At 41.0% G+C, this 27,717-nt stretch overlaps 1 protein-coding gene across 5 annotated transcripts in view; it reads left to right on the forward strand.

Annotated features, from left to right (window-relative positions):
• Window positions 1-27,717, forward strand: part of PLCH1 (phospholipase C eta 1) — a 155,365-nt gene that overhangs the window by 43,731 nt on the left and 83,917 nt on the right. The window contains exons 1-2 of one of the 5 annotated variants that reach the window (XM_089509003.1): window positions 12,037-12,120; window positions 17,249-17,470. The exons of the other annotated variants lie outside the window; for them this stretch is intronic. Of the exons in view, the coding sequence (XP_089365129.1) occupies window positions 17,461-17,470 (10 nt within the window). The 5' untranslated portion in view covers window positions 12,037-12,120; window positions 17,249-17,460. Of the gene's footprint in view, window positions 1-12,036; window positions 12,121-17,248; window positions 17,471-27,717 lie in introns of those variants that run through there. 5 annotated transcript variants of the gene reach the window in all.

The following is a 27,717-nucleotide window of genomic DNA, read 5'->3' on the forward strand; positions in this document are numbered from 1 at the left end:
GAGTTGGTCCGGGGCTGGAGGGGGGGATGAAGATGGTAAAGGGCCTCCCTCGTTACAAGCACTGTAACAAATGGTTCAGAATGTGTTTATGGGGCAAAACTGGCATACAATTAAGAAGTGTAGTCAAAACTCTATACCCATCTTCCTTCCAATTTTTTTTAAAGTCTGTAGAACCAGGAAGTATGAACCAGTTTTAAGAGTGGAAAAATGAGAAATTGAGAGACAATAAAATTGACAGATTTACTATCTCTAGTATTATGTAGTAGCTGTTGCAGTGTTGACTGCTTTGTCAATGTTAAGAAACTGTTTTTCCAGGCTACCATAATACAATTAGTTTTCATTGTCAGGATATAAACAAAGTAAAGGGCAGTGCTTAAAAGGGCTGCTAATTGCCTGATGAAACGGTCAGTTGCATTGAATGTGAGCTGGAATGCACAGTCACCAAAACATACTTTAAAACACCATTATCTTCACTGAAGCTAATGGGAGAGTGGTATGTGACTGTGTCCTTGTTCAGACATATATAAACTCCTGAAGGCTTTAAAAATCACTTTAAAATCGATTTTTTGGGGTAGCAAGTGCAATCTTGCAAGCACAAGCTATTATTTTCATGTGGCTTCATTTGATTTTTTGATTGGGAAATGCATGTGTGATTCTGTGGATTACTGTGTTATACCAACACAAGATATGATTGACTAATACATTCAGGTTTCAACAAATGTATGTTTGGAAACTAATCAGATTGTGCATTGTTGCAAATGTAATCACTGTTAGGAGATAGCCAGCATTATATCTAAATGGGCCATAGACGGATCTCATGATAATTTAATTCCCCAAATATTAAAGGTTAAGAGATCCAGTTGTTTATGATTTCTACTGAGTGTCCATTATGATGTGGCACAAAATGTTGATGCTCCTCTTCAGATAGTTGGTACTTGTGAATAATGAAGGTATGAAAGGGCTCTATTAAAATGTGCTGGCTGTCTCTACCTCCCAGTTTTGCAGAAGGGATACTCTGGTTGGAGGGCTCCACTTATCCCATGGAGGGTTAGAATTTCACCCATTAAAGGACTCTAAAGCCTCCCTTCTTTGAGATGAAATTGAACTCTTTGCTACTTCTGACGAGAATTGATAAAAAATTTCTGCTCTCAGACTGTAAAACCAATTTCAGGTGCCAGCTGAAAAAATGTCATTCTTCTTTGGTGTGTTTAGTAAAAGGCGGGTGAATTTGTCCTCTCCCCATTATTTAAGTTCTGTACCCATGCCTTCTGGGCTGGTGTGCAATCAAAATCATCCTGTAGGGCCATTATACTAGTATAGATGTATGTATGCAGGCTACCTCTGGGAAGAAACACTGACTGATGTAGAAATGTCGTGACACTGCCCACCATCTGGCTGGGTGGGTGGTGTGAAGCCACTTTGGGGAGGAGTTGGGGCAGGTGGTGGGTGGTCACCATACCCCCACTCTATCCCAACATTGGCCCTTTTGGCTGGTCTATACAGCCCCCAAGTTTCTTTTTGAAGGAAACAATGAGTAAATTTAGCTATTTTCTTCCGGCTGCAAGAAAACATTTAAAAACCACATAGTTTTTGAAGCCTATTCACAATCGCAGACTTATTCTGCACACAAAGCAGCATTTTTTGTACAAAAATATATTTCTACACAAACATACTATATTCCGCACAAAAATGCTGTTTTCAGCATTGTAAATGCTTGGGACAGGGATGTTGGAAGCAAACAAATTTTGCACAGAAAGAGTCCTAAACTGCAAAGATCAATACAAGATTCTTCTTTCCAGTGTTTCTTGACACTTTGAAACATTGTTTTTGAAATTTAAAAAAAAGGTATTTGATTCCTAGTCTTAATTACAATTATGTAAGCAACAATAAAAACTAAGGTTAATATTTTTTGGGAGTGCACTTAAACTCGAAACCCTAATACTGTAGCTCAGGCATTTGAGGGAGTAGAAGGCCATGCTAAAATGAATCATTCTTAAGGACTGTATCTTATTTTGCTACAACAGGATGTATGGGAAACAATAACAGATCCATTTTGAAGCTAAGTGGAGCTTCGTTTAATGAAGAGCTTAGCTCAACTCTCCCTCTCTCTCTCTCTGTGTGTGTTTAAAGTATGAAGCTTATTAATCACTTCATTGTGAAACAGCTGGAGCAACATAAATTAAGACAAAATTGAAACTACTTATCTCTTGGCAATGAAAGAATAACAATCCCAATTCAATACCAATGTTTTAGCCTGTGCTGTGTGAAGTAACATGTGCTCTTAGTATGTGTAGACTGTGTGACCGAGAACTAAAACCACTTCACAGGCATCTAGAATGAAGGAAGAAGACTTCAGATGAGCAGCTGTAATTTCTAGACAAGTTTGAGCCTTAATTATTTAAATGTTAAATTACCGAAGCTAATTGTGTTGAGCCTAAGTACCAGGAAAAAGGTACTCACAGGTCACTAAAAGACATCAGCAGAAGTGGCAGGGGGAGATAAACTGAGATGAATATAGTTCATTCAAGGTCTACATTTTGCTCAAAGCTTAGGGGAAAAAACTGGATTTTATTTATTTATTTATTTATTTATTTATTTATTTATTGGAACTGCAGCTACCCAAATCCCCTCAGCTGTCATGGCTAGTGGCTCTGCTGGCTTGGGGACCCTGGAAGTTACATTTTGAAAATCAACTTTTTTGCGTTTTTGCTCCTGGAGCTCTTGAAAATGTTCCTTCCCTCAATAGTTTCTTTCCTTTTAGCTGGAAAGGAAAGTAGGACAAGCTCCTTGGAAGCTATTATTGGTGCTGTTGTATGACTTGGTAACTTTAAGCCTCTACGTGGCTTCAGATAGAACAGCTTTCAAAAGCAACTCTATAAAAGCAAACATCCCCCTTCTTTATGCTAGTTTTTTTTTTAAAATCTGTAAGGCTTTCAGCACTGCCATCCTGTTCCCCATACCTTACTGCACTTAAGTTTCTAGTTATGTTACTGTATTCAGTATAGTTTGAACCAAGCGGCCTCTGTTCTCCTTTCCTACCCTGTTCTCCCTCCTCCTGGTATGCTCCTGGGAGCAGAGACCCTCTTTATGATTCTTCAAATAAATAAATAAATAAATAAACCAACCAACCAGCCAACCAACTGGCTACTTTTCCATATATAGGGTGGGAAATCTGGTGGCCATTTTCACCCATCAGACCTCCTATGATGCAAGTAAGCTATTTCCAGTTTTAGGGGGTAAATGGGATATTGGCTAAAATGAAGTGATGGGAGGCATTTAGGGGAGAACCACAAGGTTCAAAAGCTTCTTTGAGCTAGACTAGACCTTATGCTTTGTTGTGGGTGATGAGGCAATAACATGGAGGTTGGAGATGAGAGTGAATTTTCTAATGGTTTGTAAGATTTTTTTTCTTTTCACAAAAGACTGTTAAAAGTAATTATTCTAGTTATGTTTGCAAAATGAAAGCTACTATAAACTCTTGGAACTGTAATGGCAACTGTAACAAGAAAATCAATTCATTTGAGATGTGGTGCTGGAGAAGAGCACCGAGGATACTGTGGAGAGTCCAAAAGACAAACAAATGGATCCTTGACCGATAAAGCCTGAAATCTCCATGGGAGTCAAGATGATCAAAATGAGGCTGTCGTACTTTGGACACATCATGAGAAGGCATGAATCATTTGGGAAAAAAACAATAATGCTAGGAAAGGTAAAGGGCAGTAGAAAAAGAGGAAGATAAATAGGCTCAATTAGGGAGATGATGGACCTAAGTTTGCAGGACCTAAGCAGAGCAGTGGAGGAAAGGTGTCTCATTCACAGAGTCGCCATATTGAGGAGATTTAACAACTGCAACAACAAAATCAGCTTTGTGGGGTGGCCTAGAAGTGGAACATAGAAAAGTTAGAATCATAGAATCATAGACCTGGGAGAGACCGCAAGGGCCATCCGGTCCAACCTCCGGCCATGCAGGAACCCACAATCAAAGCATTCCTGACAGCTGACCATCCAGCTTCTGTTTAAAGACCCCCAAGGAGGGAGACTCCACCACTCCGAGGAAGTATGTTCCACTGTCGAACAGCCCTTACTGTCAGGACATTCCTCCTAATGTTAAGGTGGAATCTCTGTTCCTGGAGCTTGCATCCATTGTTCCAGGTCCTATTCTCTGGAGCAGCAGAAAGCAAGCTTATTCCATCCTTAAAAGACATTCCCTCAAATACTTAAACAGGGCTATCATATCACCTCTTCTCTCCAGGCTAAACATACCCATTTGCCCAAGTCACTCCTCATAGGGCATGGTTTCCAGACCCTTCACCATTTTAGTCACCCTCCTTTGGACACGCTCCAGCTTGTCCATATCCTTCTGAATTGTGATGCCCAGAACAGAACACAATATTCCAGGTGAGGCCTGACCAAAGCAGAATAGAGTAGCACTATTATTCTCTAGCATTGAGCAAGGTTCGGTGCCTCCTGGGCTGAGCAACGCCTCTGGTCCCCTCAACCCCAACCTGCTTTTTCCTTGTTCTCCAGATCCCCCTCCCAGAATCCCCTGTCACTTATGATGTCGCAGATGTCCAAGTACGCCATGCCCAGTTCCACCTAGTAGATCAACTTGTGATCTACTAGGACCCCTTGACATGTCATCTTATTAAGTCAGGTGTCCCCCATCTTATAACTATGCATTTAATTTTTTCACCCTAAGTGTAGTACCTTATATTTCTCTGTGATGAAATTATATTTGTTAGTTTGGGCCCAGTTTTCTAATCTATTAAGATCATTTTGAATTTTGATCCTCTCCTCTGGGATATTAGCTACTCCTCCTAATTTGGTGTCATCTGCAAATTTGATAAGCCTATTCTTTCATCCAGGTCTTTCATAACCTGAAGAGACAGTGCCCTCCCTCCATAACTGTCATCCTTGGGCCTATGAGGGAGAGAACAGGCCGGACTGAAGAGACAGTGCCCTCCCTCCATAACTGTCATCCTTGGGCCTATGAGGGAGAGAACAGGCTAGCCTGAAGACACAGTATTCTTGACTGTATATTATATTGTAACATGTTTAAAATGTATATTCCCTTTGAACTTGTAAACCGCTTTGATCTCCCAGGAAAAGCGGTACAGAAATAAATATTTTATTATTATTATTATTATTATTATTATTATTATTAAGATGTTAAATAGCACTGGGCCCAGGACAGAATCTTGTGACATCCCACTGATCACTTCTTACCAAGATGAAGAGGAGCCATTGCTGAGCACCCTTGGGGTTCAGTCGGTCAACCAATTACAAATCCACCTAACAGTTGCGTTGTCTAGCCCACATTTTACTAGCATTTTTGCAAGAATATCATGGGGCATGTTGTCAAAGGTCTTACTGAAATCAAGAGATGCTATATCTACAAGCATTCCCTTCATCTACCAAGATGGTAATTTTATCAAAAAATGAGATCAGATTAGTCCGGCATGGCTTGTTTTTCAGAAACCCATGTTGACTTTTTGTGATGATGGCATTCCCTTCTAAATCATCACAGACTCTCTGTTTATTGATCTGCTCTAGAATCTTTCCTGGCATTGATGTCAGACTAACTGGACAGCAATTGTTGTGACCCCCCCTTTTTTTTTTTGAAGGTGGGGACAATGTTTGCCCTCCTCCAGTCTTCTGAGACTATTCCTGTTGTCCAGGAGCTCTCAAAGGTTACTGCCAATGGCTCTGAGAGAACATTTTACAGTTCTTTTAATACCCTTGGATGTAGTTTCTCTGGTCTTGGAGATTTCTCTCTCTCTGGCTTTGCTTCGCGAACGAAGATTCAGGAAGGACTCATCCCGCGCTTTGTACAAGCGCGTTGGTGACTAAACAGGCCAATCCGGGACAAACAGGTCTGGTTGCAGAAAGCACAGCGGAAAGTCTCCTTGGGTGATGTTTCCGGGTTGTGGTTCTTTCTGCGTTGTCATTTCTCTTCAAGACTCGTTCACCATGAGCTTTCGAAAAAGGCTGCAGCATCGTGGATAGTGCGTCTCCATGCCTCCCGATGCAAGGCCAGGGCAGACCATTGTTGGTGATCAATTTGGCTGAGCCTGAGATGTTGTTTCAGGGAGTCCTTGTATCTCTTCTTTGGGGCGCCCCTCTTATGCTGACCCGTGGTGAGTTCACTGTAGAATACTATTTTTGGGAGGCGATGGTCCTTCATCCTAGAAACATGTCCTGCCCAGCACAGCTGCATCCTCAATAGCATGGCCTTAATGCTGGTGATCCCCGCTTGCTCAAGGACAGCAACATTCGTCACAGTCAGTCCAGTGTATATTTAGAATTGTGCATAAACAGCGCTGATGAAAGCGTTCAAGGAGTCGTAGGTGTTGGCGATAGGTGACCCATGTTTCAGACCCATAGAGGAGAATAGACAGTACAATTGCTCTATACACACTGATTTTTGTGCTTCACCTCAAGTGTTTGTTACTCCAGATTCTTTTGTGAAGCCTTCCGAATGCACTATATGCCTTTGCTAATCTGTGATCGATCTCTTTATCAATCTTGGCGTCTGAGGAGATGATGCTTCCCAGGTAGGTGAACTGCTGAACAGACTTGAGCACAGATGTGCCTACAGTGATGTGGGGGTGGTAGTGTTCTTCCTGTGGTGCCGGATGGTAGAGAACTTCCATTTTCTTCAGACTGACTTCCAGTCCAAAGAGCTCTGCAGCTGTTGCGAAACAAGATGTTAGGTGCTGCAGAGCTGCTTCCGTATGGGCAACGAGGGCAGCATTGTCAGCAAAAAGCAGCTCACGGACTAGATAGTTTAGAGTCTTAGTGCCGGCCCTCAGGTGGCTTAAGTTAAACAGGCTACCATCAGTACGGTAGCGTATATAAATGCCGTCTTCTTCTTTGAGATCTGCCGTGGCCCTTCATGCTGAAGAAGATTGTAAATAGAGTTGGAGTGAGAACACAACCTTGTTTCACACCATTAGTTATTAGAAAGAGCTCCGAGAGAGCATCGCCATATGTGACTTGGCCTTGCTGGCCTTCATGTAGCAGGATGATCATTTTGAGGAATTTGAGGGGGCATCCTAGTCGTTCCAGGATCTGCCACAGACCTTTTCTACTCACAGTGTTGAAGGCTTTGGTGAGGTCGACAAATGTTACATAGAGTCCTTTGTTCTGCTCTCTACATTTCTCTTGCAGCTGTCTAAGGGCAAATACCATATCTGTAGTGCTCCTATTAGCTCTAAAGCCGCATTGGCTTTCAGGGAGAAGTTCTTCTGCAATAGCAGGGACTAATCTGTTCAGCAGTATCCTTGCAAGGATTTTTCCAGCAATGGAGAGCAGTATTATACCTCGATAGTTTGAGCAATCTGATTTTGCTCCTTTTTTCTTGTACAGGGTGATGATGACTGCATCTCGGAGATCTGATGGTAGTTCACCTTTTTCCCAGCAACTCACAAGGAGCTCGTGGAGTTTAGCACGGAGTACATGACCTCCATGTTTCCAAGCTTCAGGTGGAATTCCATCAATCCCAGCAGCCTTGCCATTTTTCATCTGCTGTGTGGCCTCAACGGTTTCTTCCAAAGTGGGAGCTATGTCCAATTCCTTCTTCATCGGTTGTTGTGTCATATGTTGAATAGCTGAGTCTTGGACTACTCGGTTGGCACTAAAGAGGCTTTGGAAATGTTCAGCCCATCGGTTCAGAATGGAAGCTTTATCTGTGATTAGTGTTTGACCATCTGTACTTTATAGGGAGCTTTGGGTCTGATATGTAGGTCCAAACACTGCTTTAAGAGCTTCATAAAATCCTCTGGAATCACCCAGATCTGCACAACGTAGTGTCTTTTCTGCTAAGTTGATCCACCACTTGTTCTGAATGTCTCAGAGTTTTTGTTGGAGTTGACTACATGCGAGGCGAAAGGCTGCTTTTTTGGCATGACAGGATGGCTTTGCGAGGTGTACCTGGTGAGCAGTTCTCTTCTTTGCCAACAGTTCCTGGATCTCTTGGTTGTTTTCATCAAACAAGTCTTGGTTTTTCTTGAGGGAGAATCCTAAGGAGTCTTCCGCAGCCTGCAGGATGCTGTTTTTGATATGTTGCCAAAGCACTGTAGGGGAAGAGTCTACAGGATGGTGTTCAAGTTTTGTTTGCAAATTTGCCTGGAAGTTGTCCCTCATGGCAGTTTGTTGAAGATTGTTGACTTGGAGTCTCCTCTTTAGGATGTCGCCCCTCTTAGGTTTAAACTTAAAATGAAAATTTAGTTTGCATCTTACGAGGCAATGATCTGTCTGACATTCTGCACTGGGCATCACTCGGGTATGACGGACATCGTGAATATTTCTCTGGCACACTAGGATATAGTCAATGAGGTGCCAGTGTTTGGATCGGGGATGCATCCAGGTTGTCTTCACGCTATCTTTCTGCTGAAAGATGATGTTTGTAATAGTCAGCTGCTGTTCTGCACAAAATTCTAGCAGGAGGCGTCCGTTATCATTACAGTTTCCAACACCATGCTTGCCTAAGACACCTTTCCAGGCTTCGAAGTTCTTTCCTGCTCTGGCATTGAAGTCACCAAGGGTAATGATTTTGTCTTCTGCAGGGACTTTTTGTATAAGGTGGCGTAGGTCTGAGTAGAATTTGTCTTTCTCCGCAGGGTCGGCTTGCATAGTTGGGGCATATATATTGAAGAGAACGGCATGTGGGAGGCGTAAGGAGATAATGCGATCAGAGTGTCCTGTTGGCAAGGTTTCGAGTTTGGAGGCAATGGAGTTTTTGATCATGAAGCCTACACCTGAAAGATGTTTTTTAGTTTTGGGTTTGCCAGACCAGTAGAGTGTGTAGCCGGCACCGTGATCTTTAAGGCTGCCTTCTTCGTGGAGACAAACTTCACTAAGAGCAGCGATGTTGATATTAAGTCGTGACAGTTCATGGGCTATTAGAGCAGAATGGCGCTCAGGACGTCCACTATCTGCAGAATCTTGCATGGTTCTGATGTTCCAGCATGCAAGCGTTAGTCTATTTGCACCTTTGGAGGCTGGTGTGTGCCTTTGTCTCTTTGTCTTTGTTTGACTGCATCAGAAGATGCCCATTGGCTGCGGCTAGCCAACCGGGTTGTTGAGGATGAGCTTTCTATAGGCCACCTTTTCTAGGCCCCTCTCCATATTTTTGTAGTGGAGCGCAGCGTGCACAGAACTGGCTTCACCCTTTAAACCAGAGGTTCGTCTGCTGAGGCCTTGACAAGCATGGACAGTAGCAGCGAGGTCCTCGGGTCTTAGGTTGGATTAGAGTTTCCTTCTCTTAGATGGTTGACCATACTGGGTTAGATGAGCACCATCTGCCCGGGTTTGGGATTAGTTTTCCTTCTCCTAGGATGGTTGCCATAAGGCTAGAGAACCCATGCTGCCCTTTGGCGTTCTTGGTCAGACCCTTCGGTTGTGATCTGTCTGGCATGCGAGGCCCTGCCGGTGGCTATTATACCACCGCCAGCATAGCTCACAACATCATTAGGGTGCACAAGCCTCTCCCCCATGACAAGGGGGTGTCAATGGAGAGGTTTGGAGACTTAACTTCATTTAGATTAACCAGATATTTCTGTACTACCTCTTTACCTATTCTGTGCTGCATTTCCCCTCTTGTGTCCTCTGCTCCATTTTCCTCAGGTTGAGCACACTTTTCCTTTTCTGAGAAGACTGAGGCAAAGAAGATGTAAGTAGTTCTGCCTTTTCTCTGTCCTCTGTTAGCATTTTGCCATCTTCTCCACACAGTGATCCCACCATTTCCTTCTTCTTCCTTTTGCTACTGATGTACCCCCAAAAGCCCTATTTGTTGTTCTTAACTTCTGTAGCAAGCCTGAGCTCATTCTGAGCTTTAGCTTTTCTGACTTTACCTCTAACATGTGCTAGGTATTTGTTTAAATTCCTCTTTGGTGATTTCTCCTTTTCCCATTTCTTCTATATCCCCGTTTAAAACTTAGCTCCATTGAAACTTCTTTAGTCATCCATCCTGGTTTGTTGAGACATATTCCATTTTTTTCTCCTCGTTGGAACAGTTTGAAATTGTGGCTTCAGTATCGCCCTTTTGAAAAACTGCCATCTGTCCTGAACTCCCTTCTCTTTTAGTCTTCCTGACCATGGGATCATCCCCCGTATTTCTCTAAGTTTACTGAAATCAGCTTTCCTAAAGCCTAGAGTGTGTGTCTGATTATGCCTGACTTCTCCTTGGCACAGTACAGTTGACCCTTCTTATACACAGATTTTTTATACTCGGATTCAAGCATTCACGGTTTGAAAATATTTTTAAAAAGTATTAATTTCAAATATTAAGCCTTGATTTTCCATTTTTTTTATAAGGGACACCATTTTGCTATGTCATTATATTTAATGGGGCTTGAGCATACATGGATTTTGTTATACACAGGAGATTTTGGAACCAAACCCCAGCATATAACAAGGATCCACTGTATAATAAACTCCAGGAGAACATGGTCACTTCCACGTAATGATCCCACCACTTGCACTCCATTAACCAGGTCATCCCTGTTGGTTAGGATCAGATCTAAAATAGCTGACCCCCTTGTTGCCTCTTCCATCTTTTGGACAATGAAATAATCTTTGAGGCAAGTGAGAAATTTGCTAGAACTTCAAGTTTTGGCTGAGTTTGATTTCCAGCAAATATTCAGATAGTTGAAGTCACCCATCACTACTACATCTCTCCTTTCTGAATGTGTGGTCATCTGTTCTAGAAAGGTATCATCCAATTCCTTTCTGGTTTGGGAGTCTGTAGTAGACTCCTACCATAACATCCTTGTTGTTTCCCTCCCCTTTAATTTTTATCTAGGTCCTCTCCACCTGGCTTCTAGAATTTAAGTCCTGGGTCTCTTCAATGGCATTTAATAATATTTCTCCTCCTTTCCTATTTGGCGTATTTTGTTTAAAAAGGTTATATCCCTCTATTACTACATTCCAATCATGATACTCATTCCACTAGGTTTCAGTGATGCCTATTATATAATATTTGCTTTGTTGTACTAGGAGTTCAAGTTCATCTTGTTTATTTCCCATGTTCTGTGACTTAGTGTAGAGACATCTAAGACCATGGGTCCTCCCCCACTAGCTGTCTGTGTAAAGTTTTTTTCCCTCTCATGGTTGCGTCCTTGAACTATTTGCTTTGTTCCCACTTGTAACAGTTTAACTATTATCTTCAGTCCTTGATGAACTCCTGCCTTCCAAAATACTGTCTTCTTCCTCACATGACTCAGTTTAAACTCTTCATCAGTTTTTTTTAAACTATTGGCAAAACCATTTCTGCCAACTGGCATGAGGTGCAAAAGGTACTCTTTTGGACTGCAATTCTCAGAATCCCCTAGCCAGCATAACCAAGATTGTTGAAAAAGTAATTTCCCAAACTCTCTCAAACTATTGTTTTGTCCCTTCAAGTCATTTCTGATTTATACTGACCCAAGGCAACACTATCTGTAAGAGAGATTAATTAATTTTTAAAAGCAACTTCTTTTAATTTTAATTTTTTTTAAAGCTACCTTGGCACTTGATCTATAAACTGTTTTGGGGTCATTATCAGAATTGATTTTTTAAAAAATAAATGAATATTATGTGATTCATGTGCTGTGCTCAGGTAAAAGTATAAGTAATTTGCTGAGAAACAATCTTGAATTGGATCACACAAGGTTTGTATCCCGCTTTTCTGTGACAAGACAATCAAAGCGGCTCACAACACATTAAAATCCACATTTACAAAATTATGTCCCAAATTCCCTCCCCCCCCTTAAAACAGGATTAAACATATTACAATTAAAATATCTATTAAAAACACAATAAAAAATACAAGGACAGAGCAGTGGGCTAATACATGATGTGGGGGGCAGTCATTCTGTGGCTGGGCACTTTTATTCAGGAATAATATTAGTGAGATATGTGGCAATGCATACACATCTTTGTAAGAATTGAGCATAATATATGCAGAAATCTGCAGCTTTTCCCAATAACTTGCATCAGTCTGGCTGGAATTTCTGCTTACACAGTGGCTCTCTCTCAGTCCCCGCATAAGCTGGAAGTAGAACAGACCCTGTGTGAACTGAGAGGCTAGAAAGATCTTTGGTCCTTCGTTTAGTTTCCAGCAGTGAGCCTCTTATTTAGGCAAGTAGATATAATTCTCCTTTTTATATTTATCCTTTAGGATTCCTGCATGGGGAGTCTGTGCCTGAGAAATTGAGAGCAGTCTTTTGTAGTTCAAAATCCTTTGCACTCTTAGGTTTGCCTGCATGAATGAGAGTATCATACAGGGAAATTCAGTCTCTTTTTCTCATTGCTGCATCTAAACAAATGGTAAAGGGGAGGGAATGCATGCTCAAAAAATATGACTTCTGTTAACAAGCAGGTTTTTGTCATAGCATGCAATGCTCACAGTTAATGAGGAGAGCAAAAGAGGCTTTTAGATGTTTTAATGGCATAGATAAAGTTACCTTATATATTAGCCATTGTCAGCATTTACTAGCTCTTGTGGCTGTATAACAGCACTTGTTCTGAAGAGGTACAAAGTAATTAGTGTATTTTTTTAATTAGAAAGTGTTGTGAGTGAATCTTTGGATCTCTAATATTGATTGCTTAATAACAAATTATTCTGCCTTACTTGGTTCCTGGGGAGGGGGACTAGGAATGATTATTTTGTCACATATTTTCGCTTTGGCAGAAATTGGACTGACCCCTTTGCCTTGAGGGTACAAGAGATTATTTCCTATGGCCTGATCTAGTATACCTGTGAATATTGGAAGCCCCTGGACAGTGATGTAACATCAGTTTTGGAGTGCAGATGTTCATCACAACCCCCCTCACATTTATGGAGAGTCCAGAAATGCAGTTTTAGCAATTTTGATCTCTGCCAAGAGTGGGTCTTTTGTAAAGCAGCTGGGTCTTAGTTGCTGATTCATGATTAGGTTACCTCCAACTACTTTGGATTACAACATACTGTATATACTTGTATATAAGTTGACGCTATGTATTAAGTCAAGGGCAGGTTTTGGGGCCAAAATCAGGGATTTTGAGATGACCCCCAGATAATTATATCGAGGGTATAATTTGGGTCTCGGTACCCTTCCCCTCTGCAGCCTGGCTGTCCATTTGGGAGACAACCTAGCTGGGGAAGAAATTTCAGAGCCTAGCGCATGCTCTTCCTCCTCCTCTGCAGCTCGGCTGTCACTTCGGAGGAAATAGGGACTGGGGAAAAGGAGGGAGCAACCATTTCTTCCCAGGATTTCTCCTGATTCCAGTGTTCTTCAGCCTCTGCAGGACACAGGGACTGGGGAAAAGCAGGGAGCAAGCATTTGCTCCCAGGATTTCCCCAGCCTGGCTGTCCCATCGGGAAACAGCCAAGCTGCAGAAGAAGTTTGAGAGGCACGCCTATTACCGTATTGCCCCGTATATGAGTCTACCCAGGGTTTTTTGGGTCACTTTTTGGGCAAAAAATTCTCAACTTATAGTCAAGTATATATGGTAATAGAGCTGCTGAAGAAGTCCTTTTTCTAACTTGCTAATATGAAGATTGCAGCTATGCTTAGAAGCAACAGAACAGGCTGTGTTAGGGAAAGGGAACAAATGACATCATCATCATTCCTACTCAGAATATCCCGATCCTTTAACTGTATAAGGCCTGGCTCTATCACAGCAATGCACAGCCTTTGTTGTTGCTATTTGCCATCAAGTCAGCTTTGACTTATGGTGACGCTCTGGATGAAAGACCATCATAAGCCCAAGTCCTTCTCACACTACAGGTTGACTCTCCCTTATCCTAAATGCTTGGGACTAGAAGTGTTTTTGGATTTTGGATTTTTTTTTTCATTTTGGAAGATTTGCATATACACAATGAGACATCTTGGAGATGGGACTCAAGTCTAAACATGACATTCATTTACTGTATATACGAGTGTAAACATCAAAAAATTTCTTCCAAAAAACTGACCCAGAAAACCTGGGTTGACTTATACATGGGTCAGTATGGTCAGGTAAGCCCCCACTGTCCCTAGTGATGGCACGTGCACAAGGCCACCATTAGGGACAGTTGTGGCTCAGAGTGGGGGAATTCAAAGAGGCTCACAATGTAAAGAAAGGATACCAATGAAATAAAGGGTCTGGAAGGAATTGGGATGAGAGATATGTAAAATAAAATATGACCATTGTTCCTGCGGATCTCCAAAAGCCACCCAGAGTGTGCCACCACTGCTTTTTCCTCTCCTTGGCAGGGCTTTTCTTTGAGAGCCTGAGGGTGGCAATGGAGCAATGGGCACAGGGTTCACATGTGGAGCCTGCCAAGGGAAGAGGAGGACTCTGCATGATTGGCTTACCTCTGGTGACTGTCTTTTACTTATCCCCCATTCCTAATTCCTTTCAGCCCTTGTATTTTATTGGTATCTCTCCTTTAAATTGTGAATTTAATCTCCCACTTTGAGCACTCACTGTCCCTAATGGTGGCATGGCTGCCATTATGTTTTACCCTGAACTTATCCAAGGATCATATCAAAATTCCTAATTTTGGCCCAAAACCTGGCCTTGACTTATTCATGAGTTCAACTTATAGTCATGTATATACGGTATGTTTTGTATATACCTTATACACATAGCCTGAAGATAATTTTTTACACAATAATTTTGTGCAAGAAACATTATTTGTGTACACTGAACCATCAGAAATCAAAGATGTCACTATCTCAGCCACCCATGAGGACAATTTTGGATTTTGAGATATTTTGGATTTCAGAATTCTGGATAAGGAAGACTCAACTGGTACACATTTATAGCATTACATGCCCATATTTATTGCCATGGTTCCATCCTGTGGAATCCTGGGATTTGCAGTTTAGGGGAATGTATTTATCATTCTCTGCCAGAGAGCTGTTCTAGTGCCTCACCAAACTACAGAGCCCAGGATTCCATAGGATGTAGCCTTGACAGTTATTGGCCTGTTACAGACTGCCAAAATAAAGCTGCTTCGGGTCTCTTTGGAGGTATGCTATTTAAATGGTGCATGGGTCCTATGAGTCCAGAGGTCACGCCAAAGCCACACTCCATTCCTAAGCACTGGAGTGCAGCTTTCGTACAGCTTCCGGATTCTTAGGATGCATGCATCATTTAAATAGCATACCTCTAAAGAGACCCGAAGCAGCTTTATTTTGGCAGTCTGTAACAGGCCATTGTGAGGGAAAAAGAGTGGTCAGATGTGGGTTTGGATTTCCTAGCTCAGAAGTGTGAATTTTTGATTCTAAGTGGCCCTGAAGAAGGTCTTTAGAAATAGGCTGAAATTTGCTGGGCTTTTCAACTAATAAACAGATTGCGAAGTGACCATCGTGAGATGAATCTTGTGTGGATTTCATTGGATATACCCCAGTTCCCTCTTTTTTTGGTCGATGCAGTTTCCCTGGACTAATTTCCCTGGACAAATTGCTTCATTTATGTAAAATTCCACCATAGCTTGGCATCACATCACAGAGAAGCAGCCCCCATTCAGATGTTTAAGAAAATGTCCATATAAACTGATGAAGCGGCCGCCCGCCTCACCGGGCAGGCCGATTTGCCACTGGGAGCCACGCTGCAAGGCTCCCAGGCTTGCCCCAGCATGCCTTGCTGCTATTGTGCTGGTGTGAGGAGGAGAGGTCCTTCCACTTTAGTGGACAGCTCTGGGAAGCAGGAGGACCTCTCTATGGTGTGCCCTGGTCCTCCAGGGCAGCCCATTGGCTGGGTTGCCTTGAGGGAGGGGCCACCATGCCTGCTATGCATGCTGAGAACTGGTCTATATAAGGGCCATGTGCTCTGGCCCCAGTGCCATTTGCTGCTTGGCTCTTCCACCCTTCCTACCTAGGGTTGGTGGTTTTAGTCACAACTTCAGGGGCGGCAGCATAGGTCATAGATCTGGTTGGTGTGGTTACCAGGGCTACTAAGCACTGCTATGGGAGTCATTAGGTACCTGGGGGCGATGAAGGCATACATTGTGGCCATTGCGGGGGCCACAACACAGTAGCGTCTCCCAGTGACTAGGGGCTTAGAGAACATGTGAGCGGCTGGTGGCATGGCTGCAAGATGGCGTTCCTTAGCCCCTAGGTCATCCCATTGCCTGGCAGTCACCAGGCATGCAGCTTATCGAACAAACAGGGAGTTGTTCGATACAACAGATCCTGACCTCATGCTTTGGGCCAACCCTACCAATTTTATTTGCTTGCTGAATAAAGTTGTGGCCTTTCCTCCAGCTTTGGTTCATGTGTTTACTTGCAGCGGCCTCCTAGGCAATTGCTAATTTGTTACATACACACATGCTATGGAAGGAACCATAGCTCAATGAGCATGTTCTGCCTGTACGGACTTCCAGATCTAAGCCCAAATGTCTCAATTTAAAAAAGATTATGCAGCAAGTCAGATCCTGTCTGACTTGGAAGCCAAGCAGTGTTAGCCACGGTTGGTTATTGGATGGGATACCAATGAATACTAGGTGCTGTAGGCTAAATTTCAAAGGAAGGTACTGACACAACCACCTATGAGTATTCCTTACCAAAGAAAAACCTGTGAAATTTATGGAGTTGCCTTAAGTCGACAAGCAACTTTAAGGCACACACATGAGAATATCAGGAAAGGTGCCCGCCCCAAGCTAGGGTGAGCTGTTGATAATCGGTGGAAGTAATACAGCGTGCCCGCATCATACGTGGGCGTGCCTTACGCAGCTTGAGCATACGTGCTCAAGCCGCGGGGCGGCACATCCCATTCAATTGAATGGGCGCGTGCGCCCGTTGCGCCCCGCGTGCCACCGCACCGCCGTGCACGAGCCCCATTGTTTACAATGGGGCTTGAGCATAGGTGGAATTCGCCTTACGCTGAGGGATCCGGAACGGATCCCCGCGTAAGGCGAGGACGCACTGTATTACACTATAAGGACAAATAGTATGCATTGTTTTTGTATATTCTGACCGCATTAAGTTACAGTTTGGTCAGTGGCCACCTCTTGGCTTGAGACAAAACTGCATTGCCTCCAAGGATATGGAGCTGTCAGATCCAATATCACAGCAGTTCAATTTCTGTATATTTATTTTATATATGTTTCATCCTTTTTAATTGAGTGAAATATTAAACTGATGTGAATATTAATCACATTGAGTTTGCAAACCTCTTATTTAACAGGGTTTTCCTTAAATTCCAGGTATACCAGAGTGTTGTTTAGGTCATGAACTCGTATATATTCCTCACTTTTTCAAGGATCTAAGTCTCTAGTCCTTGTTGTTCCATCTAGAAATATTATGGACATTGTGCAGCAGTATTCTTCCCAATTAGAAGCAAGTCTAATCCAACCTTGCAGCATTCTAACCAATGAGGGAAAGCCATTTTAAGACTGGTGTGTAACTGATGAATGAAGAAAGAGAGCTATTGTTTTTAATTGGTCATAATCGTGGAGGGAAGTATCTGGTGTGGGATAACAGCCTTCTAAATTAATAATATCTGCACATGATTAAAGGTAAGCCTTTTTTTTTAAAGTACTACTTCAAGACAGTTTGAAATTATTTTAATTGTAATTGTTTTTCTGGTCAATTTCATATCATATCTGTTTATTGTCCATTTTGGTCTAGTTTCTATGAATTTGTATAGGGAGAGCTGCTTGGGCAGTCAGGTTTGCTAGTAACTGGGCATCAGATTTTCTTTCTTGTTTGCAGTCCCAACAAAAGCTGTAGAGATTAGTTTTTGAAATTAAAGTTTTCTGGGACATACAGGGAGCCTTTAGGTGGTGTTCAGTCTAGAACACAAGAGAACCACCTGAATACAAAGAAGACCACCAGGCTTTCAACTTGCCAGTTCTCTTTTAAACTTGGAATTGTTTAACACTTTTGAACTTGGAATTGCTTAAACCATTATGAAACTTATTTAAACTTGAAATTGCTAACACTATTATGCACTAAAAATAATAAAGATCCAGCTCAGAAAATGGGGATTTTGTTTATATTTAACAAATGTCATTTAAATTTTTAACAATTCTGGAATTATTAAGTGGATTTAGTTAATATTTCAGTCAATAAAGTTAAAATAAATTTAATTAAGATTCCAGTTAGAAAATGTCTGACTTAATTTATTTTAATGAGTTAGCTCCTATCACTGGGGAGGGCTTACATTTGTTGTGGTGTGCCTTCAAGCTGACTTCACTTACAGCAACCTTATTATAGGATTTTCTTGGCAAGATTTATTCAGGGGAGATTTACCATTGCTTTAAGGCAGAGAAAGTGTGATATACCCAATCCAATTTCCTTGGTTGAGTGTGGATTATATTGCCATCATCGTCATCCTCATCCTCATCCTGCCTTTCTCCCAAAATTGAGACCAAAATTGGGTCTCAATGTGCATTTGAATTCTGGTGTCCTGTAGTCCTAGTTCAACATTCAAACTACTACACCAGTACCACACTCTGAAGCTTACCGCACTGGGCTTGTGGGCCGTTCTCAGAATGGCCCGGCAGGAAACGGAACGAGTGGGGGATGGATTTTACCGCACACACCAATCCCTCATTCGTTCCGTTCCCCCTCTCTTCCGTTCTCAATCCGTTCCAGAGGGAACACTTTTTGAGAACTGTTCTGAACAGTTCTCAAAAATTGCCCCCTCTGGAACGGATTGAGAACGGAAGAGAGGGGGAACGGAATGAATGAGGGATTGGTGTGTGCTGTAAAATCCGTCCTCCACTCGTTCCGCACTCGTTCCTGCTCCTTCCGTTCCGTTCTGAGAACAGACCCAGGAGGACCTGTGTGGTAAATTCCACAGTCTCTTGCTTGGACAGAATCTCCTACTACGGTTGGCCCTTCTTATATACTGATTTTTTATACATGGATTCAAGCATCCACGGTTTGAAAATGTTCCAAAAAAGTATAAATTTCAAATATCAAACCTTGATTTTCCATTTTTTTATAAGGGACACCATTTTGCTATGTCATTATATTTAATGGGACTTGAGAGCATACACAAATTGTGTTGTCCATGGGGGATCTTGGAACCAAACCTCAGCGTATAACAAGGGTCCACTGTATTCTCACATGACTATCATGTATCATACAGGCATTCAAAGAAGTGATGCTGAATGGAAAAACTGGTATGAAGAGCATGAGATGTTCCCAGACCTGTGATGGGGGATGGTATTTTAAAAATTAAAAAGAGAAAGAAGCCTTTAAGGCCATGTTATAAGTCTGGTAGATCTCTCCTCTCATTCATTATATATGAAAACCCCACCTATATTTATATTTGTTTTCCTCCTTTCTCCAATGACCTCAAGATGGCATAGGTGACTCTTCTTCATAGTCTTTTTCTTAAATCTGTTTATCCTAATAACAACCCCTATAAACTGAGAAGAGGAGAGGGAGAGAGAGATAGGGAGGATGGTCTGAGGCCATTCATGAAATTTCATTGATGAAAAGAGATATATTCTTGCATCTCCCAATATCCGGCCCAACATATATCTCTCCCCACCTCCAGCCTTTTATACCGCCTTTATTTCTCTCTCTCATCTTTCCCATTGCCCAAACAACAGTAATCTTTGGCAAAGCATTGGTTTTTATCTGTGAATACTCTGTTCATCTCATATGTGTATGTCTGAGACTAAAAACACCCCCTCCCCCGAATCATAGTGATTAAACTGTGTAAACTAATTTGCTGTGTTCGTTTTTTTAATAAAGCTACTGTTTTGAGTAGCATAATGGAGTATTACAACAGTTTTTGGCAGTTAGCCATATTCAGAATTAAGCACTTGTGGTTCGTTCTACACTGTTTAAAAGGGCTTGCTAATTCAGGCTTTAATAAAAGTTGAAGATGTAGCTTTCACATGGATTTTTTCTCAAAATATACTTACTGTATTTTCCGGCACATAAAACGACCAGGCGTATAAGACGACACCCAACTTTTTGAATAAAAATATAGAGTTTAGGATATACTCACCATATAAGTCTACTCCTCTTCCCGAGAAGCCGGCAGCCGGCCGTGCATGCGCACGCTGGCTTCAAGGGGCCTCCGGAGGCCCCTTAGAAGCCTGCATGGGGCTGCCGGCTTCTCAGGCCTCTGGAGGCCTGAGAAGCTGGCGGCCGAGTGTGGGCTCAACTCGGCGTATAAGACGACATCTGACTTTTGACCCAATTTTAGAGGGTCAAAAAGTTGTCTTATACGCCCGGAAAATACGGTATATTGCTTCCTGAGTTGTAAACAGTGTTGGAAAATTTGGCGAGCATCAAAGAAGGGGAATCCAGAAATTGATTTCCAATCTGAATGTTAATATAAGAGGTCCAGATTTGGCTGATTTGTATCAGAAAGCACAAAGATTAAATTTTCCAGCATTGGTACATCCCAAATATATAGGGATTGGCTCTTACTATCAGCAAATGATTGCTCATCTGATACAATAACTACCTTCCAGGCATCCTGGAAGCAAAACATTTAGTCTGTCAGGCATACCCTGGATGTAGTGGAAGAAGCAAAGCATTTACACGCACAGCTAGGAAAAAAAGATGTGTGTGTATTTTTTTTTAATTTGAGCACGTATGCACGCGCGCGCACACACACACACACTGCCTTATTGATAGATATTTTTGTGGCTGTGCAGAAAGAATACATGAGCACAGAAATAAAAGATCATCTGGCTTGCTTTCATAGGCTTCTGAACAGGGTTGATTAAACCCGCTATAAGAAGCTTAGGAAAATCTTGTATCCCACACTGGGAAAACAGGAAGAGAATGAATGAAAGTGATAGGGGAAATGGAACCTCACACAACAAGATCAACAATATTTTAGACAAAGAGCCTCATAGTGCATAAGCAGTCCAGAAGAGTGCTTCCATCTAGGGACATGTGCAATGCCTTTACTGTTTTCTTATGTAATGGGCCCAGAAGCTATTAGATATTAGTACTGTACTTTGGGATTTAGGTAAAACTGCACTCTTAGAAGGAAAAGAAGCAAATAGCATTTAATGGGGATTCTGAGAACACAAGGTGAATTGACATTTCTGGAGAGAGAACAGTTCAAAAAGGATTGTGGTGAAGGACTCCACAAATTGTAGCCCACCAAGCCAGTATTTGAATGACATTATTCAAACTGAACTTGTCACCTCATCTCCACACCCACAAAGCTTTTATATCCCTATGGACATTCCTACATAGAGACTGCTGTATAGGTCTTTCCCTGGATTTTCCACTCTATCCCATGCATCTGAGAAAGTAGGTGCAACTCTACGAAAGCTCATGCAATTTCTCTCTTTCAGTTAGTCTCAAAGGTGCTGCAAAATCCCTTTGCATACTGATTTACCAGACTAACATGGCTATATCTTTTAAAATTTAGAGCTAGACATAAGTCAATGAGAATAATGAGGGCTGAGTGGGTATAAAAAGGCTTGATAAAAAGGACTTTTGCTATCAGAGGTTTGTTAACTGATTTATGCCTGTACAAGACATGAAAGGATAACTGAGGCTCAGTTGCAGTCATATACTTACACAGAAGCAGGACGATGTAAGGGGTTTGAAACAGACACATGCCATGCCTGAAAAAACCACCACACAAAACTAAATATGGATTAAGGTAGATTAGGACTGAAACAGAAAATGATTTGGTAAAAGGAACTGAAGCCTGGTACTTGCAGAATGAAAGTAAGAGAAACTCAACCTATAGTTAAAACAAAGTTACTAGGAACTTTTTTTACATGGGGGAAAATTGGTAGTTTAAATGGTGATTATCCTGTGAAAATCATGCAATCATGATTAAAACGTGATTAACATTTTCACACACACCACGATAAAAAAGCCATTATCCTGGGAATAACCAGGCAATAAGTAGCAACAAATCATTCATGGGATTTTCCCATGAATGATTTGTTGCTGTTTATTTCCTGGTTGTTCTCGGGATAGTGACACTTTAATTGCTTTTCATTGTGACGTCGTGTGAAAACCTTTATTGCTATTGTTCGATTTTCATGGCACATTTCCAGGATAATGGTGCTTTAATCACGATGTTGTGTGAAAATCTTAATCATGAATGTGTGTTTTTCACAGAATAATCACCGTTTATACTTCCAGTTGTCCCAATGTGATAAAGTCCTATGAAACTCAAACAACATTGGAAAGATTGTTCAAAACCTTTCCTCCTGCTAACAGAGAGCTAGTAAAAGACCAATCTCACATATACTTCATAATCTAGAAGTGACGATTAGCATAGTGTAGTTCTCCTCTTTCCCATTCCCTAGCCTGTATAGTATTCTTTCACAAGGTTTGTAGACATGTGCATATGTGCATTCAAGTCACCTGTTCACATCACCCATAGAGTTTTCTTAGGTAAGGAATAGTCAGAGCCCTTTCTGCTAGTTCCTTCCTCTGAAATATAGCCTACCACACCTGGTATTCTTTCATGGTCTGGTCTCCCAACCAAATACTGACCAGGGCTATCCTTGCATAGTTCCAAGATCAGACAAGATCTGGTGCCTTTAGGACGCAATAGCCTCCATTAAAAAGGGGGAAGGAAGGGGCAGGATTTTATTTTATTTTTTGCAGCACCTTTAAGACTAATTGTTTTTTTTATTATTATTATTTTCACATGAGCTTCCATGGTTATAAATCCACTTCTCTGGATGCAATGCTGAGTGCCTGTACATATTGGCAGGAAAAGAAAACTGGAGTTTAGTCACTATTTGGTACTGCACCTGAAGAAGTTGTTTTGTTTCCACAAAAGCACATGCAAAAACTAAAGAAAAAAAAGTTAGTCTTAAAAGTTCTGCCACATTTCTTTTTTTCTTTTTCCTCTTTTTTTTCCTGCTGCAAGAATAACATTACTACATCTTTGAAAAATATCCTCTTCTTTTACTACCTAGATTTCTTTTACTATGTAGGTTCTGAAATGATTTTGACTTCACTCCCACTGATCCAACTTGATTTAGACACTCTCTGACTTGTTCTCAAGTTGCCTATAGACAAGATTTGAGATTCAACTGAATTGGTTGTACAACCTTTGTAAAAATGTTCAGACATGCTTTTCTTATTATGAGTATTTAGAAGCGATAATAATATTTTATTAGTTACTGCTTTTATTAACACTGTTAGTCACTTTATGTGCTCCATTGAGGATCTGAAATTTGGGATGTACATATTGTAACAAATGTTCTTCAGCAATCTGTGTTGCTGATGACCAATGCTTTGCATTTTCTGATTACATTTTGTTGTTATTGCATGTTGTGGTTGATTGTTGTTCATATCAGTTTAGATATTTAATTTAGAAGTAGAAGTTATCTTGCCTTTAATAATTAAGCTTTCATTGTTGGAAATGCTTTTTATGATTCATCTAATCTTTCCTTCAATCAGATGATTGTAATATTAATAATTCCATAAAAGCTAGTCACTGTAAACCTCCTTTCCCCCCTTGGATTGCAATTTTTAATGTTTATTATTATGATTATTTTAAAAAGGGGAAATGCATTAGGCTTCTAATGGAAGAACTTTTTTATCAGCTTGTAAAATCAAATTCCATTTCTAGTTATAATTATACTATAAACAATTGTAGAGTTTGTCTTGCCTTCTTGAATGTAGTTATGCAACTGAGACGTGCAAAGCTGCAAGTATATGCCCATCTTGTTTGACTTTATTGAAAAAAGATATTATGCACACTTCAGTTCCTGAAGAATAAATGCTTCTTACAAACAAATTATGCTTTACTGCATCCCAAGATCAGATGTAGTCATGCAGAATGTACCCTTGAGCCATTATGGTATGGTGTTGGTGTTGAGTTAAATCTTGTCTAAGCTATTTAGTGTGTAACCTTAGGCTAGTTGACATCTCTTGGCTTAATCCATCTAGCCACATAGTTGTGATGAAACAAGTAAGTTTTCATAGACCAGAGTGAAGAAATTTCCTAGGTTTAATGGGCACCCTTGCCAGACCTTGGAGTGCTAATGTTCCCCCGCCCCACCCCCAATCCATTCAGTTGTTTTGTTTGTTACAGGGAAAGGTCCAGCATGCTGTCTACAGGTATACAGTATAGTTTTTGGCTCTTTCCTTGAGTTATATTAGGCCCAGGAATGGCTTTTTTTTTTTTCAGAACAGTGTATGACTGAAATGCCTCAGGCAACTTGGAAGATGTATGATATGCAAATGCAAGAACAAAATAAATTTTCCCTAATATGTGATATCTAGGTACATATAGATTAAAAAAACCCCAAATCAAATGCATGTTTATATGTGTGTCTGAATGAGCTTGTGTGTTGATGCATGTGGTTTGATTTCTCCTGTAAATCAGAGCTGCTAAACAAACCATGTACCTTCATTTGTCCATGAATTTGATGAGTATGTCTTACTCAGAAATTTTGTTCTGGGCAATTTTATTCTGTTCCAGGTGGTCTCTTGACTTTATGAGGTTAACAAATGCTTCCATTCTGAAATACTGTTCTTAAGCATATATAAGATACCCTGAAGCTTTTTGCTTCAATCTTTCTCCAAGATGACCCACTCTGCCTATTCAGTTCAGGCTTTTACCCACAAGTAATAGGAGAATTCTAATATCCCTGAATGGAACTTGATTATTTTCCAAACATCTAATAAAAAGACATACTATTCCAACACTTATTCTATGATTGTAGATTGCATCGAAATAAGAAAAACTTTATGGACCCTTACATAGTAATCATGCACTGAATTTTACCCTGCCTGGTTACATCCCTCTTCTTTCACTCTAATGGCTCCAGTGCTTTATTTGCAGTGTTTGTAAGCCAGACTTATCTTGAAATGCTGGACTTTTTGTAGATTTGTAAAATTGAGTTATGATACTGGAGACATGTATCAAGAGGTAGTGGGTCTTGGCTAATGTTCTCCTCTGTAGTATATCTCTATTACTCTGTGTGAGACTTCAGTTGGCTTGAACACAATCAAAAGGAAGGTAGACATTTTCTCACAAACCAGATTGACTGTATATTTTGTCTGCTTCTTCAAAGGATAGAGATTTGCTTTTTTTAAAATGGAAGCTTTGAATCTGGGCGACATGTCACTTCAACCAGGTATCGTGTAGAACAGGCGTCGGCAACCTACGGCCCGCGGGCCTCATCCAGCCCGCCGAGGCAGCAGGACCAGCCCCAGCCCAGTCCTGCCACCGATTGCCGCCGCCGATTGCCGCTCCCGCCGCAGCTTGGGCTCGCTGCCATCCTCCTCCTCCACCACGCATGGCCGCACGGAGGAGGCAGAGGGCAGCGAGGTCTGGGGCGGAGGAGGCGAAGGTGGAGGTGGTGCCTCCTGTGCGTTGCCGCTGGCTTCCCTCTCGGCCTGCCTGGGGCCCGGGCTCCTCTCAGGCCGAGGGAGAAGCCAGCAGCGACGCTGGCTTTCCCCTCGGCCTGCCTGGGGCCCGGGCTCCGCTCAGGCCGGGAAGGAACGTAAGGAAGAGGAAGAGGATGAGAAAGCGGAGGAGGAGGAGGATGAGAAAGCGGAGGAGAAGGAATTGGAAAGGTGAGTCATTTCAGGTCTGCCTTGGGTTTTTTAAATTAATTTTTAAAAATATACAATACTTATTTTTGGTTTTTTTATTTCATTATTTTTATTATTGCTTTTTTATTTTATTTCATTATTTTTATTATTGCTTTTTTATTTTATTTCATTATTTTTATTACTGCTTTTTATTTTATTTCATTATTTTTATTATTGCTTTTTATTTTATTTCAGTATTTTTATTACTGCTTTTTATTTTATTTCAGTATTTTTATTACTGCTTTTTATTTTATTTCAGTATTTTTATTATTGCATTTTTATTGTATTTCAGTATTTTTATTCTTGCTTTTTTATTTTATTTCAGTATTTTTATTATTGCTTTTTATTTTATTTCATTATTTTTATTTCTGCTTTTTATTTTATTTCAGTATTTTTATTTCTGCTTTTTATTTTATTTCAGTATTTTTATTATTGCTTTTTATTTTATTTCAGTATTTTTATTATTTCTGAAGGTGAGACAGTGTGACTTTCCAAAGCGCATTTCTGTGTATTTTCAGTGCATTTATTGCTGAAAGGTCTGCTTTAACAATGATAGTGGTGATGATGATGATATCAGTCAGCACACCCCTCCTCCTCCTCCTCTGGGGCTTCGACGGAAGCTCCGCCCCTGGCATGTGGCTTCGCCCCTGGAGGGTGGAAGCTCCACCCCTGGCATGAGGCTCCACCCCCCGCTTCGGGCCCCCAGTTGTCTGAGGGACAGCAACCCGGCCCCCGGCTCAAAAAGGTTGCCTACCCCTGGTGTAGAATGACTAGATTGTGGATAAAATTGACTAAACCTGGGGTATGACAACCCTATGTATGCTTCATTTTGTATGTATGCCTCCCATGGTAGAGGAAAGGCAGGACACATAACAACAACAATTATGTACAGATATTTCTGGACTGAAATATGTTGGACTAATTTGAGAAGAAAATGCTTATTTTATACAGCCCAAGCTTCTGTCTCTCTTATACTTTGGATTCATTGGATGTTTCCACATCATTCTGCTTTTGTCATGAGAGAGATTAGCTAGAATTCCTGGCTCACCCATCATGCTGAACATGCCACAGGCCAATCCTGTTTTGTATAGCCATCTCTACTCCAGTGGGAGTGATTGGGTCATATGCATGAACATGCTTCTTGCAAATATTCAGCCAGTGTCTCAATCAAGCTGTTATTTACATTAGGATATCTGGGCATCTATATATAAAAACCCTAAGCACTGCTTCATTTAAATTTTATGGTAATAATAATTAATCATAATTAAATTGCTCTGAGCTCTTTGGAAGAAGAAATGGCAACAGATAATTACAGTGGGCCCTTGGGGTTTGGTATCTGCTGGGGTTTGCTTCCAGAAACCTGCATAGGTACCAAAATCCATGGATGCTCAAGTCCTGTTATATACAGTACATTAGCATAGTGAAATGGTGTCCCATATATACTGTAAAATAGCAAAATCAAAGTTTGTTTTTTGGAATTTATATATTTTTTGAATATTTTCAAGCCAAGGATAGTCAAATCCATGGATAAAGAATCCGTGGATACAGAGTGCTGACTGTACATTTATTTTGGTTCTTTTTGAAATGTTTTGTTTAAAATTATAAAGCAGTCTTTTAAAACCATTGCTAGCATTTAAAAGGTGCCACGTATTTAGTTTTAGCATTGACTTTTATCATGCAAAGCTTTTGCCCTTAATTTACCATTTTGAGGCCAATTACTGCCATCACACTCATAAGGAGTATACAGTGTTCCCACTCCAAACACAGGCGCAGTATGTGGCTTTCTGCTTACGCTGAAGCCGCGCTGCAAGGAAAACAATGGCACGTGTGCTGCATGCACATGCCCCATTGTTTTCAATGGGGCTTAAGCATACAATTTCCCCCTTACTGGGGGGGGGGGATGAATCCCCCGCATAAGGGAAGGGCCTACTGTATTTTGCCAACCATACTGTTAAACACAAGCCTGTTCATCTAGGGTATGTTGCTACTAATTTGATTTTGAATAAGTAGCAATGTCTTCTTCTAGCCGTCATAAAAAGTGATGCCTTTTTGGTGCAAGAAAATCTCATGCATCAGTATAATAGTGGCAAGCACTATATTTATTTAGATTTTTAAGAGCAGGAGGGAGAGCAGAGTCATTGTCAAAGTTTAATAATAATAATAATAATAATAATAATAATAATAATAATAATAATAATAATAATTTATTTCTAGCCTGCCCAATCACGAAGAATCCGGGTGAGTTACAACAATA

Source organism: Sceloporus occidentalis, unplaced genomic scaffold (genome assembly GCF_023333645.1).
Source record: "Sceloporus occidentalis isolate IW3139 unplaced genomic scaffold, rSceOcc1.0.p SCAF_2, whole genome shotgun sequence".
Taxonomy (NCBI): Eukaryota; Metazoa; Chordata; class Lepidosauria; order Squamata; family Phrynosomatidae; genus Sceloporus; species Sceloporus occidentalis.